Source organism: Salminus brasiliensis, chromosome 11 (assembly GCF_030463535.1).
Source record: "Salminus brasiliensis chromosome 11, fSalBra1.hap2, whole genome shotgun sequence".
In the NCBI taxonomy this organism is placed as follows: Eukaryota; Metazoa; Chordata; class Actinopteri; order Characiformes; family Bryconidae; genus Salminus; species Salminus brasiliensis.
Window position 1 is genome coordinate 14,271,242 of NC_132888.1, and position 13,842 is coordinate 14,285,083.

The following is a 13,842-nucleotide window of genomic DNA, read 5'->3' on the forward strand; positions in this document are numbered from 1 at the left end:
TATCCCAATAATTTCACCAATTGACAAATGCTCTTCTGTATAAGTAGGCAAAACATCCCACAGATACAATGAGTAGAATCTGTTATAGCTGCAAAGGGGGGGACCAACTCCATATTGATGCCTATGGATTAAAACTGAATTTCACAAAAAGCTGCAATAGGTGTAACGTGTGACGTGTGTCTCAATTCTTTTGTCCATATAGTGTATCATGTTGTATAATTTTATTTCATTCTTTTTTGTAAATGATCTGTTAAATATGCCAAACCTGCCATGTTTGATCTTGAAATTTAATGTAATGCCCGCGATTTTGGCCGACACAAGCATCTATTAGCTGGTGTGGTGGAGCCAGTGACCCGGCACTTTCCTCTAAGCATGTCGGCTGCCGTTTGCAAAAGGCGGTCGTTTGCTTCACATGTATTGAGGGAGACGTGTTAAGTCCTTACCCTTTTGTTGTGAGCATTGCTAGTGGTAGGGAGGTCTGAATGGATGGGATAATTGGCAGTAACAAATTAGGAGAAATATGGAAAAATTCGACAAACAAAAAAGGGCAATATTTCCATGTAAGGTCCAACATGAAACTAAAACACTAAATTGTTAATTTACCAATAAAGGCTACATAAACAACTACAGTTTGCAGTCAACATCTATGCATATTTGTACAGGTTATTAACTATCTGTCAGGGTTTGGCCTTCAGGCATATTGCTTCATTCATTCAAATTCATAAGAACAAGCCCCTCCTGATTCTGTGTGAGATAAATATGGCAGAGTTCTGTATCTTCTGTATCAAAGCTCACCAGAATACCTGTCAGTTTGACAACTACATGATGAAAATGTCAGATTGACATTATTTAGTGTAGGGAGACTTACAGGCAGCCCGTTGCAGGTCCCAGATCTTCACTGTTCTATCAGCACTTCCAGTCACCACCTGCCTGAGGTTGCACTTAAACCTGGCTGCTGTCACTTTCCGAGAATGACCTGTCAGCGTAAACTAAAATAACAGAGTGCAGAGGTGAAATTAAACAGAGCTCATATTCACAGACTGTATGCTCAGCCTCTCTCACTTTCACAAATGCACACAGACTTCCCATAATAATGACTCTTAACTTAAGTCTACATTTACATTTTGTTATCAACTTCACAAATTCAATAGTTTATGAATGACCCTAATTAATAATTTATTTTTGGAATTAATTCATTTATATGAGGGTGTGATGTTATTTAGAACTATATATTACTATATATTATAATACTATATATTTATCTTTATTTTTGTGGTGGGGAAGGAGGGGTCAGGCAGTGTGAGGGCTTGCTGGATTTCTCAGTGGAACAGCTCAGGCATAATGACGACTCATCAGATCTTAGTACTTCCACCAATTGTTCTTATGTCTACATTTGGTTGTGTGCTTCAGGATGTGCTTTACAGTGGCTTAGCGTGTCAAAATCTCTGGTTGTCACTAACCTACCCAGATAACGTGCCCATGGGGGGCCTGTATGGGAAGCCCTTGGTTTCCATGTTTGCCCCACATATGGATGCCCACTAGGGCTCCACGAGCGTCAGTGATTGGATCAGAGGGGTTATACCTGGGCCCCATCTGGGTTGTACCCTGCATATGGGGCCTCAGAGCCCACCTAGCCCACATTCGGCTGTTCCAATGTGAGCGTCACATGGGCAGGGTATGGCTGGGTATCTGCTGCCATACCCTGCCCATGTGTTTGTTGTTTTTATCAGTAATAAAATTAAATAATAAAGATATTGCAAATACTGGATGTAATATTAATGTATAACTGCTACTATACATTTTTTTAGGTACTAAAAAACGCTATACGCTATATGTCCAAATGTTTGTGGACACCCCTTCTAATGAATGCATTCAGCTACTTGATATAGCAACTATTTCTGACACAGATGTGCAAATGCACACACACAGCTTGTAGAGACGTATTAAAATAGGACTATCGGGAGCAGATAAACATAAACCTATTGGCACCTGCCAACAAGCTAGGGGGAAATCAAACAGAAAATAAATTATCTATATTCATCTCTCCATCAGCACTCATAGCCAGCTCAAAATATCTAAGACTGCGTTTGCAGGTACTCTCAGGCAGGACTGAGTTTACAAAGGAGATCATTTTCTCCACTGTCAGTGCCATATCACGTCAAACGACACCTCTGAATGTGAGCAGACAGTGATTCAAGGAGGCAGTACAGTGCAGCAAATATGAGGACCACTCAGGCAGAAAGGGTGGGGGGTGGGGGCTCCGTTACCTTGGGAACACAGTCGTCCAGCCGCCAAAACAGAGCTGACTTGTCGTATGACGCAGCTAAAATTCGGGTTCCCTAATGAAAGTAGGACACAATATAAAGACATACGAACAGACACACACAGCCAGGCTCAAAAACACAAAGGCACACACGCACTCAGCATTGTCTGAATGCCAAGAACAATCATACCATTTGCAGATGTAACTCTGAAGAGCTGAATTTCAGCAAAGAACAAGGATTTAAATCATTAAAACAACCTAAGTTCAAATTCATACAAACTTTAAAGCAGCTCTGTTAGTGATGTGCCTCCTAAACAGAAATGACATGGTGTGTGTTTGTACCGTGGAGTCAAACTCTATGCTGGTGATTCCCTCATTACTCCCATCTAGTGTCCCTCGGTTGTGCAGCATGCCTAAAAGAACACAAAATGCAACACAGACATGTAGCTTCTCTTTACACAAACACTGTTGTAGAGGGCCTCCGGGACACGGACATGGATCATCTAAAGAGATTATGTCATTCTTATTAGGTCATTCACTCCCCCCCACCCCACCCTCCTAAAACTCCTAAAAATAAAAGGGGGGGGGGGGGGGGCAATGTTACAGTACGCCCAATCAGCACCAGTGATGCACATGCACAGACCTTAAGCCATGTTCCAGCAACACAGGTAACTTGCTGCTAGCTACATACTATTGATCAATTTCATGTTCTTAAACAAATGTAAATATTGCAATTGTAAAGTAATAAAGCAAATGTAAAGTATTGTATACCTCAAACTTCTATTATACATGTGAATTGAATGTAAATGTATCCTGTCTAGTTTTTCCTGCCTACTACTTCTATAATACTACTCATATCATATTCTAAAGCTGTGGTCTGAATATGCAGGGCATAAATGCAGGCTTGTAACAATGTCTATAGTCAATAAGACAATACAGTCAATAAGAAACATGTTGTGATTACACAATCAGGGTTTAAAAGGAAGACAATGAGGCTTAGTACTTATTAATATCCCTTTAAGCTGGAAAATGTAACCTTGCAGGCACATTTTATAGCCAGCTAGGAGTTTTATTTACAGAACGCATCTAGGCTGGCAGTTTTCCAATGATGTTCAAATCTAACTGATAACTGTAAGGATCATTCCAAAAGCTTCAGGTTTATAGAGCCAGAGTGTGTATTAGACCTTGGATTTCTAATTACTGTCTAAGCACCCCTAATGAGTCAGTGCTAACCAAATGAGTGAATTCCACTTTAGAGCTGGATCTGAAGGATTCAAAGAAGTTATGTTTACTTCAGTTTACGTCAAAAGTCAACATACTCTATATGTCCACATGTTTGTGGACACCCCTTCTAATGAAGAAACCTTTTTTAAAACCCATGATTTGAGCTGGCATCCTAATACTTTTGTTCATGTAGCAGACTTTTGCATAAACCTGTATCATAACATCAAGTCATTTCATGCTAGATCAATAAAGTTAAGGATCCTTCTGCAGTTAATATGAATGCTTATTTAGGTGTTCTTTATGTGGTAGTGAGTCTACATTAAATATAACCACTTTCTTGTGGTAGATCTGTGGTAGTTATCTATTAAGCTATTTACTTGTTATGCAGCAAAGGTGACCATGTTTTTGTTGTCTGTCAGTCCTGCTGACACTATCAATCAATCAGGGGTGGACAGAGTACAAACTCTGGACTTGAGTGAAGCAGAAATATTACTTAAGTAAATGTAAAATAATTCCATCCATGTTTACCTTAAATGTACTTCAGCATCCAAAGTAAAATTCTGTTAATTATTAAAGGTACTATTAATGTTATACCATTTTGATGAGCAGTTTCAATTAGAAGACCTATGTGGCTACAGGCAGAAACTATCCCCAACTCCCCAGCTCATACCAAAATATTGGATGGTGCACAATCATTCCAGAGAACACAGTTCCACAGCTCCACAGCTCAATGCTGGGGGGCTTTATACCCCTCTAACCCACACCTGGAATTAGGCATGGTGCCAATGGGTTCATGTTTTTCCACTCTATTGGCAGTACTTCTCTGCAGGGATTAGATAAGCTGTATATGTGTGCATTTGCACACCTGTGCCAGCAATGGTTGCAACTTCAAGTAGCTGAATGCAATCATTGGAATTAGAATTAGAGGTGTCCACAAACATTTGCAAAAAATATGACACATTTATTATGTTTTATTATAAATCATAGGGGAAACAAAACTGGATCAGGGCATCACCAACAAATGCTTGTATATCCATATTACTGGTATAGACGATATATATTTCCCTTAACTCTAGCAGTGAGTTCAAACAGCTAGTGGAAGTTGTTAATTTGAGACGTTCTGTTCTTGTGATGCTCGAGGTTATAATCTGGGATGGGAAAGCTGTTTCAAATTCAGTGCAGTTCTGTACTCTACCTCCTTTGATGTCCCATAGTTTGATGACTCTGTCCGTGCCTCCAGTAGCCAGCAGGTTTGATCTGGGGCTGAATCTCACTGCATTAATTCCCTGCTCATGAGCGTCCTGCATCAATAGAAAAAGTCAGACTGTACATTCAACTATTTGGGTCATGTTTCTTAATGTTTGTCCTATTCAACAATCTGTGTTTGCTTTAATATGACGAGGTGGTGAAATCTTGCTTTCCATATAGGGAAAACTTGTTGGTCTGAAGGCAGATAGCATCCCTGGACGTTAGCTGTTTTGCTCATTTCAGCTTAGTGTGCCACAAGCCAGCACAACTGCAGCTTTTGTCTGGTTCTTAGACATTCCTGTTATGTTCGGTTATTTTGGTCAGAATGTTGATGTGGCCAATTTTTTTGCCTGCTTTCACATTGCCGGTTGTTGTAGTGCTGTTGTTCACCATAGCACTGATTCAAATGGGTTCCTATAAGCATGACTGAAGGGTGATAACATTATTACCTAAATGGGCTATAATATCAAAACCTGCAAGGTACATTTCTTCTTCTCTATTTACCTTACATTTATGGTGTCTGAAAGTGGGGAACAGATCACCAGCCTGCCACATGGTGGGCAGGAGTAACCTACTGCGCTACCAACCCTTGCATAACAACACAGCAAAAAAAAAAGGCTGATATCTGTGCATAACACATGAAGGGTAATTTACATACCCTGCCTTCAAATGACTCAGTGGTGTGTTTCTTACTGCTTTGTTGCTATGCAAGGGTTGATATAGTGCAGAGAGTAACACTGCTGCCCACCATGCAGCAAACTGTACAAGCAAACACATCTACATCAATAGAAGTCCTTAGACAAGATGCCCAATGCCACATTCACTTGTATGTATAATATGCCTGAACCCTCCAATCTGTTTACAAGCCCTGTTTTGGTTATGCTGGATTGTTTTTTAAAAGATGACACAACAGTGCCAATTCTTCAGGCCATAGTGTGTCAAACTCAATGTAAAAAGATCAAAGCTGAGGGGGATTTATAACCCATCTAGCCCACACCTGGTATTAACCATGGTGCCAATAGGTTCATGTTTATCTGCTCCAGAGAGCCCTATTTTATTGACTATACCTCTTAACATGTGGTATGTGTGCATATCTGCACATCAACAATGGATGCAACTTAAAAGTAGCTAAATGCATTAATTAGAAGGGGTGTCCACAAACATTTGGACATATAGTCTGTCATGTGCCGCAAATGTGAGCATTGTATTCTAAACAGAAGTAAAGTTTATTTCAAATCATTCATGACCACGTTATGAAGTGTGTACTGAGCTGTCCTGACTGTTTCCAATCCATTGCAAGAGGGGTTACTCATTAATGATTCTGAATGTACTGGGGTGTTACACTACTTACTTACACTGCAACTGAGAAATCCATTTTTATGGAATCCCTCACAGGTTTTTGAGGGGTTCATTATACTCAAAACAAAGTCAAATAGCGAGGAATGAGAAAGAAGAGGGAAACTGTGGTTCTAACCCTCATTTGCTGTTGCTGAAAAGAACACAGTGCATATGCAAATTGTGACATTTGTGCAATTAAGGAAGTCATGACCTCTCAGCCGCTCCCACAGCTCAGGCTGGTTCCTCCAATGCTAGAGTGTGCAACAGAAATGAAAATGACCCTGTGTGCTGGCTGCTGTGTGTGACAGAGCTGCAGTGTGGCACAGAGGGACACTGTTCTACAGAAACACACACGGGCCTTTGTCCCACCATGGCCATACCAACCACGGACCACCAGCCTCCTTTCACTGGTTTACACATAAAGCTTGAGTCTCATCTATCTATCCTGTTCTGTTCTGCTTTTATAATAATATAATAATAGAGCTTTATTTACAAGTGCCCTTTAAGTCACCCAAGAACTATTTACAATAATAATTATTTTGTCTTTTCAAGCTTTTATCCACTAATCCATCAAACCCATGAATGAATCTGAAAAAAAAAAAACGATATAAATTATTCAGTTCCAGGGGTGTACAAATACAGAGACAAATCATCAAGAATTAGACTGACGTTGACAGGTGAACTACACAAATTGTGGGAAGTTATAGAATTATAGCATTGAATTTATCAAATAATATTTAAAAAGTGCTCTTTTTGTCTTTTTTTTTTTTTATCAGGCCTCATGACCAGCGTCTGCAGAAGTCGCTCAAACGACAAAATGAAAGAACAGATGCTAGGCTCCCTGTATCAATCATATTTAATATTGAATAAAGTATGTGCTCTTTTGTGGCCAAAATAAACTATTCTTTTTCAAAGGAGTAAAAATCTTAATTGTCCCGTACTTTACCCTCTTACAAATACAGGTGCTCTTAAGGGCAAGGCCTCAGACGTTTATAGAATCCTGTTAAGTAGACCGTACAAGGTGTTGAGAATTTCAGGGGAACGTGATTCAGCCTTATGATGATTGGTTTTGTGTATGTAAGCAGACATTTCCCAAGAGCACTTCTATAACTTTTCACATGCAGAACTTACAGAAATGTATTTGTATTTACATTGTAATTTTCCTCAGCAGCTCTAACGTATGCTTTAAATACACGGTAGATGTTGGCTCCATAATGCACGCTTTGAAATTGTATCCAGATTCATTACTATTGGAAAGGGTCCACACAGTTATGCAAATGATATTTCACTTGGATTTTTAAATGTCAACCAGTATCCAGAATTTATATCCTGAAAGTTTTAATGCTGACATTGTGCTTGATTTAAATACACTCTTGCATTGAGATAAAAAAAATTATATTATAATATAATTTGGATAAGGTACATATTTGGATAAGGTCATTTAAATCATTTACTTTTCTTTTCCCTACAGTTTAAAAAGTGACTTTTATAATATTGTATTTATCTATTTACTTTTGGGTTTATTGATTTTATTCCTTTCATGCCCATGTACCTTCCATGTGACCTGTTCTCTAATCTGAACTTTATGGAATTTGACCCATTGAACAATGTTTTTGTTCTTTTTCCACGTAACCCTGTAAAAAAAGAAATTAAATAAAGGTGCTTTGATAGGTTCTTTGAGCAATCCCATTAAATAACCACTTTTTTTCATAACGAACCATATTTGTAAAAGAGTTTGAGTGTGAAAAACCTTTTAAAAGGTTTAATGGATCGTCACTTGATAAAAAGGTTCTTCACCAGTTTAAAGATTCTTTAAGCTGCACCCATTGCTGACACAGATGTACAATTGCACACATTGATTGTCTAGTCCTAGACTTAGTTATTTAGTTGATAACTTGCACAAATACTGAGCATTCAGACACTTACCAGTGAATAAATAGCTTTGGTTGGAACTCTAGCAGCTAGACAGATTCCCAGAGGTGTAAAGAGGTCCTCTTCCAAACTACACACAGAATTTCCTCGTCTCTTCTTACTGAGAACAGCACACGCGAGCACACACACACACATGCCATGAGACACTGTTCTTAAGGGACAGATGTGGTTCACTGCGTAAACGTACATAAAAAGTGAGTGAGCAGGTAAGACTGACCAAGAAATGTTTATACTACACAGTCCGGCAGAATTAAATGAAATAATAGACACCCAGAATAAACCAGCTATTTGTCCATCCAAATAATTGTTTTTGCAGTCAACAGATGTAGGCTATGGTAATGAAAACTAGCAGTAATATTTAATGAATGTCAACAAACTTTGTTCTGTTTAACTTTAGCAGATCAACAGTTCGTCGATACCAGAAAAAAAACCTGCACTGGAGATATTTTTTTCAGTATAAATAAATAAAAAATATATATAATCTGTGTAACATTTGCCTCTTACAACAAATACAAAGGCTGAGCCCCAAACCGCACATTAACAAACTACACCGATCAGCCATAACAATAGTACCTAACTGTGCCTTATATTGAGTAGGGCGTCTTGCACAGCCACCACAGATCTGATCATTCGAGTCATAGACTCCAGAAGACCTTTAGAGGCATCCTGTGGTATCTGCCACCAAGATGTTAGTAGTAGATCCTTTAGGTTTTGTAAGGTGTGAGGGGGGCCTCCATGAATTGCATCACTGAGCCTTAGGCGTCCATGGCTCTTTTGCTGATTCACTGGATGTCCTTTTTTGAAGCCCTTTTGGTACGTACTAAACACTGCATAGCTGGAACACCCCACAAGACCTGACTGCCAGCTAGCTATAATACTGCACCATTATTAAAAGTGCAGAAATGGTATTGTAAATGAAGTGTAGAAGTGCGGTGCAGTTTAAGAGGCAGTTTTCAGGAATAACCCTGCCCCTTTTTTAGCTCTTACAGACAGAGATCCCCAGAAAAGGCTGGAGTCTTTCTAAAAATAGAACATTCACAAACATCTCTATATGGAATAGAAACTACATCTCTCGCCACACAGCTTAGATGGAAATAATATCAAGTGAAATAAACAGAACATCCCGATCCAGAGGTTATACCAACATTACGGAATTAGAGATGTGTATGCAACAACGCTCTTCTGCAGAAAATGACATCATTACAAAAAGCTTTTTTTAAAAAGTCAGTTGTCAGTAATAAAAATGAGGTGCTGGCAAAATCCACTGATTAAAGTCTAGTCTTGGACTAAACTGCAGTGTCAATGGCAGTGTCAATGGCATCACTGGATTGAAAATTGTCTAAACTTAAACATTAATTAGATTGAACACAAAAAAGTCTTTATTTTTACTTCGATTCGAACATTATTTGCCAAACTGTAGGACTGGGTCCGTTTTCAACCTTTCTAAGTATTCATACAGTGAAGTCTTTTGAGATTTTTTTTGCTGTATAGCTATGCCCTTAAAGAAATTCCAAAAGGTTCTCAAGGATCTTATACTTTTAACAGTGTACAGACGCTAATTTGTCGAAACCTCTTTTCAAAGTGATTTATTTTGCTGGGAACATTTAATGACTGCATTTCCTTTGAAACCTTTTTAAAATACGTATGAGGACAACAGATTGTAAGATGAAATTAACTCCATTAACTGACACTACTTTTGTGTCTCATCAAATGCAGAACCATAAAGGAAATCTGGTGAGAGATGATGGGTGATTGGATATCAATATTAGTTCCGCAATGAGACAAGATACTGTGTATGGTTTAGAGTTAGATATTGTATATGGTTTTGGGTACGGCCTTTGAGAGAAACACAGAGCGTGTCCAGAGGTGTTGCCACCTTCTGGACATGCACATTTCTTACAGTGATCTATGCACTGAAATAGCTTCCTGAAAGTAGTTTTAATATTCACAACAGTCCTGTGGGCACAGTAGATGCCTGACTGAAAAATTAATAGAAAAAATGTCACTTACTCAAACAGATCTCGGATAGAGCCAAGAATTCTAGGCGAGGTAGCTGAGGCAGACCTGCGAACAACAGCAATCCAATCAGGCACGAGCAGACATGGAAACAGAAAAATTTGTTTTATGTACACAAACACATAACCCCCAATTTCCTTATTATTACATATTGGGGACCTCTAGAACCACACATACCAGATTATGGTATGTTTTGTGTTTCAAAGAACTGCAGTGAGGATACACTGTCCCCAGTTCAAAAGGGCCTCAGTAGGAGCTACTGCCATGTTCATGCCTCTGCTGTTTCACATCACTTGAATATTAAACACCTAAATCACATTGCACTATAGACTACCAGCTCTGTGCAAGTTTAACCATGTTTTCTATCATCACAGTTCCATTATGGCTGGATAAAAACACCAAATTTTCCAAGCTTTACCAATAAGAGTTCATTTAAACTATATGTCCAAATGTTTATGGACATCCCTTCTAATGAACGCATTCAACTACAAACCGGATTCCAAAAAAGTTGGGACACTAAACAAATTGTGAATAAAAACTGAATGCAATGATGTGGAGATGGCAAATGTCAATATTTTATTCGTAATAGAACATAGATGACAGATCAAAAGTTTAATCTGAGTAAATGTAACATTTTAAAGGAGAAATATGTTGATTCAAAATTTCATGGTATCAACAAATCCTAAAAAAGTTGGGACAAGGCCATTTTTACCACTGTGTGGCATCCCCCCTTCTTCTTACAACACTCAACAGACGTCTGGGTACAGAGGAGACCAGTTTCTCAAGTTTAGAAATAGGAATGCTTTCCCATTCATGTCTAATACAGGCCACTAACTGTTCAATCGTCTTGGGCCTTCTTTGTCGCACCTTCCTCTTTATGATGCGCCAAATGTTCTCTATAGGTGAAAGATCTGGACTGCAGGCTGGCCATTTCAGTACCCGGATCCTTCTCCTACATAGCCATGATGTTGTGATTGCTGCAGAATGTGGTCTGGCATTATCTTGTTGAAAAATGCAGGGTCTTCCCTGAAAGAGATGACGTCTAGATGGGAGCATATGTTGTTTTAGAACCTGAACATAGTTCTCTGCATTAATGGTGCCTTTCCAGACATGCAAGCTGCCCATGCCACAAGCACTCATGCAACCCCATACCATCAGTGATGCAGGCTTCTGAACGGAGCGTTGATAACAACTTGGGTTATCCTTGTCCTCTCTGGTCCGGCTGACATGGCGTCCCAGCGTTCCATAAAGAACTTCAAATCGTGACTCATCTGACCACAGAACAGTCTTCCATTTTGCCACACTCCATTTTAAAAGACCCCTGGCCCAGTGCAAACGTCTGAGCTTGTGGAGCTTGCTTAAAAATGGCTTCCTCTTTGCACTGTAGAGTTTCAGCTGGCAACAGCGGATGGCACGGTGGATTGTGTTCACTGACAATGATTTCTGGAAGTATTCCTGAGCCCATTCTGTTATTTCCTTGACAGTGGCATTCCTGTCTGGGGAGTTGCATTCTGATGGGGAGTTGCAGGTGTATGGGTAGTAATCGTCCAACATTCTGATATCACCAACACTCTTGTCACTAAATGCAACCAAATCCTCACAGCAATGCTCCAAAATCTACCCTGTCTTCCCTGGACAGTAGAGACCAACAAAAGCATGAGCAAAAGCATGAGCAGGTGTCCCAATACTTTTGTCCACATAGGGCATACGTTTTTTTCTTTTAGACAAGCTTGTAACATTTCGGGCCTTATTTTATCAATCTTTTGGAAAAGTGTTGGGAAAAGTACGGCTTGCACAGCTCGAAATGACAGAAATTTATCTGAACACACCTCACTTCGAGAACACTACGCTCATCGGCGTAGATATATTCGCAAGCACCGTTGCAGTTTAAACGATGCAGGCGGAAGGTGTGAAAATTGTTGGCGGGGGGTAAGATAGGGCCCTTCATTTCATACTTTTGCTGTTACTTTTTTAAAAGACTGCTGGTTGTTGCTAGGTTACAGGTGTGTGACCTGAGTGATGCGGACTGATGCTGAGATATGCTTGCAGTGTCGTTGTTGTGAGATATTGGCAATCACAGAATGCCTCTTAGCCACAGTTGTGGCATAATCTTTATATCTCATAACTTTCATGATCCAGAATTTCTAGCATATCAAGATTTGTATTAATTTGAGACTCATGATGAATGTAGTGATTCCAAAATGAAGGTGATATTCACTTATATTATTACCTGAAAAGTCGTCCATGGCTTCTCTCCAGCCTCTCCCCGCTCTCACTCCTCGGTGATAAAGGTGATGATGGTAATGATGCACTTTGGGGCACTCTGAAAACAATAATCACAAAAAGGTTCAAATATTGTTTTAAGCAATTGATTGCTGATTATGGAATATGGTTGAATTCTATATGAAAAGTATGAGACCTATACCATTAAAACATGATTAATGAGTAATAATATCAGCTGATAATTTTATATTTTAGAACTTATGCTCCAGTAGTTAAACAGCACTATACTGACTGATACAACTGGCAGTTGTCAGCTTTACATTGTAAAACATCTCATGCTAATAAGCGATATTTTTTAGATACCAGAAAAAGCAGGCCATTAATACACTTATTGGACAAAAATATTGGGACACCTGCTCATTTATTGTTTCTTATAAAATCAAGGGTATTAGAAAATAGTTTATCCTGCTTTTGTTGAAGTAGCTGTCTCTACTGTCCAGGGAGGGCTTAAAACTAGGTTTTGGAGAACTGCTGTGAGCATTCAATGGCATTCAGCATTTAATGGTCAGGATGTTGAATGATCACCACCCCACCTCATCCCCAACTCATCCCCAAAATACTGGATTCATACTCCTCTAGCCCATGCCTCCCACTAGGCATGGTGCCAATAAGTTCATGTTTAGCTACTCCAGAAAGCTCTATTTTAGACATGCTGTGTGTGTGCATTTGCACATCTGTGTAAGCATTAGAAAGCCACCGTGTCCACAAACATATGGACATATATAGTGTATGTTGGTTAGTAGAACACAGTTAGAAGAACAGGTTGTGTTGCTGGTTAACTTCTCTGCAATTGTTCATTCCACCAGCAGCTCACCTGTATAGTAATGTACGGTAAAGTGTATTACAGGCCATTCTACCATTTAAAACATACTGCTCTGATGACCTTCAAAGTTCTGAACATCATGTTATGATGTTCCTCTTCTTCTTGTCTCCAAATTGCAAAAAGAGACAGCACTGACATCTCCACCATCTCTCACACACTCTAAACATCACTTACTGTCCATCATGACTGAAAGCTCATTGTCTGCCTATCACCTCAATGTTTCACTTTCTTCCTGTACACCTGTCAGCCTGTCTGCCTCACTATTATCCTCTACATAAAAGTCCCACAGAGACAGACCATCAGTAGATTTGTTGATAGTCTATCAAAGTCCACGATCACTGTAATAGAGGTGAATGGTTCTTTCACTTCACTGCTTCACAGCAGTGACTGAGGGGCTGTTTTGTGTATGCATTTTTACTGGGGCAGAGGAGACAAAAGCAAAGCCTTTCTGTACTTTGGGTTACACACTTTATTCAAGGGTACCAAAATACCAGCTAGAGAAAGGACAGTGTATTTATTATATTAAGATACAGATCATTTTGATTACTACAGTGTAGTGGGTCACAACTTCACCCTCCATGCAATTTCACCATGCAATACCAATAAGAGTCTTTGGGACTAGACTCCAAACACTACCTTCGCCTACCTTGTGTTCAAATTTAAGGTCTCAAAACGTCCATTCCTTATATATATATATATATATATATATATATAT

The 13,842-nt window shown here is 39.2% G+C and overlaps 1 protein-coding gene across 1 annotated transcript in view; it reads right to left on the minus strand.

Annotated features, from left to right (window-relative positions):
* The window catches only part of LOC140565771 (protein Atg16l2-like), a 38,137-nt gene that overhangs the window by 15,400 nt on the left and 8,895 nt on the right, over positions 1–13,842 (minus strand). Inside the window, exons 7-13 of the mRNA XM_072691849.1 lie at positions 12,252–12,344; positions 10,016–10,069; positions 8,000–8,105; positions 4,683–4,788; positions 2,606–2,676; positions 2,268–2,339; positions 869–989 (exon numbers count right to left, since the gene is read on the minus strand). Of these exons, the coding sequence (XP_072547950.1) occupies positions 869–989; positions 2,268–2,339; positions 2,606–2,676; positions 4,683–4,788; positions 8,000–8,105; positions 10,016–10,069; positions 12,252–12,344 (623 nt within the window). The remainder of the gene's footprint in view (positions 1–868; positions 990–2,267; positions 2,340–2,605; positions 2,677–4,682; positions 4,789–7,999; positions 8,106–10,015; positions 10,070–12,251; positions 12,345–13,842) is intronic.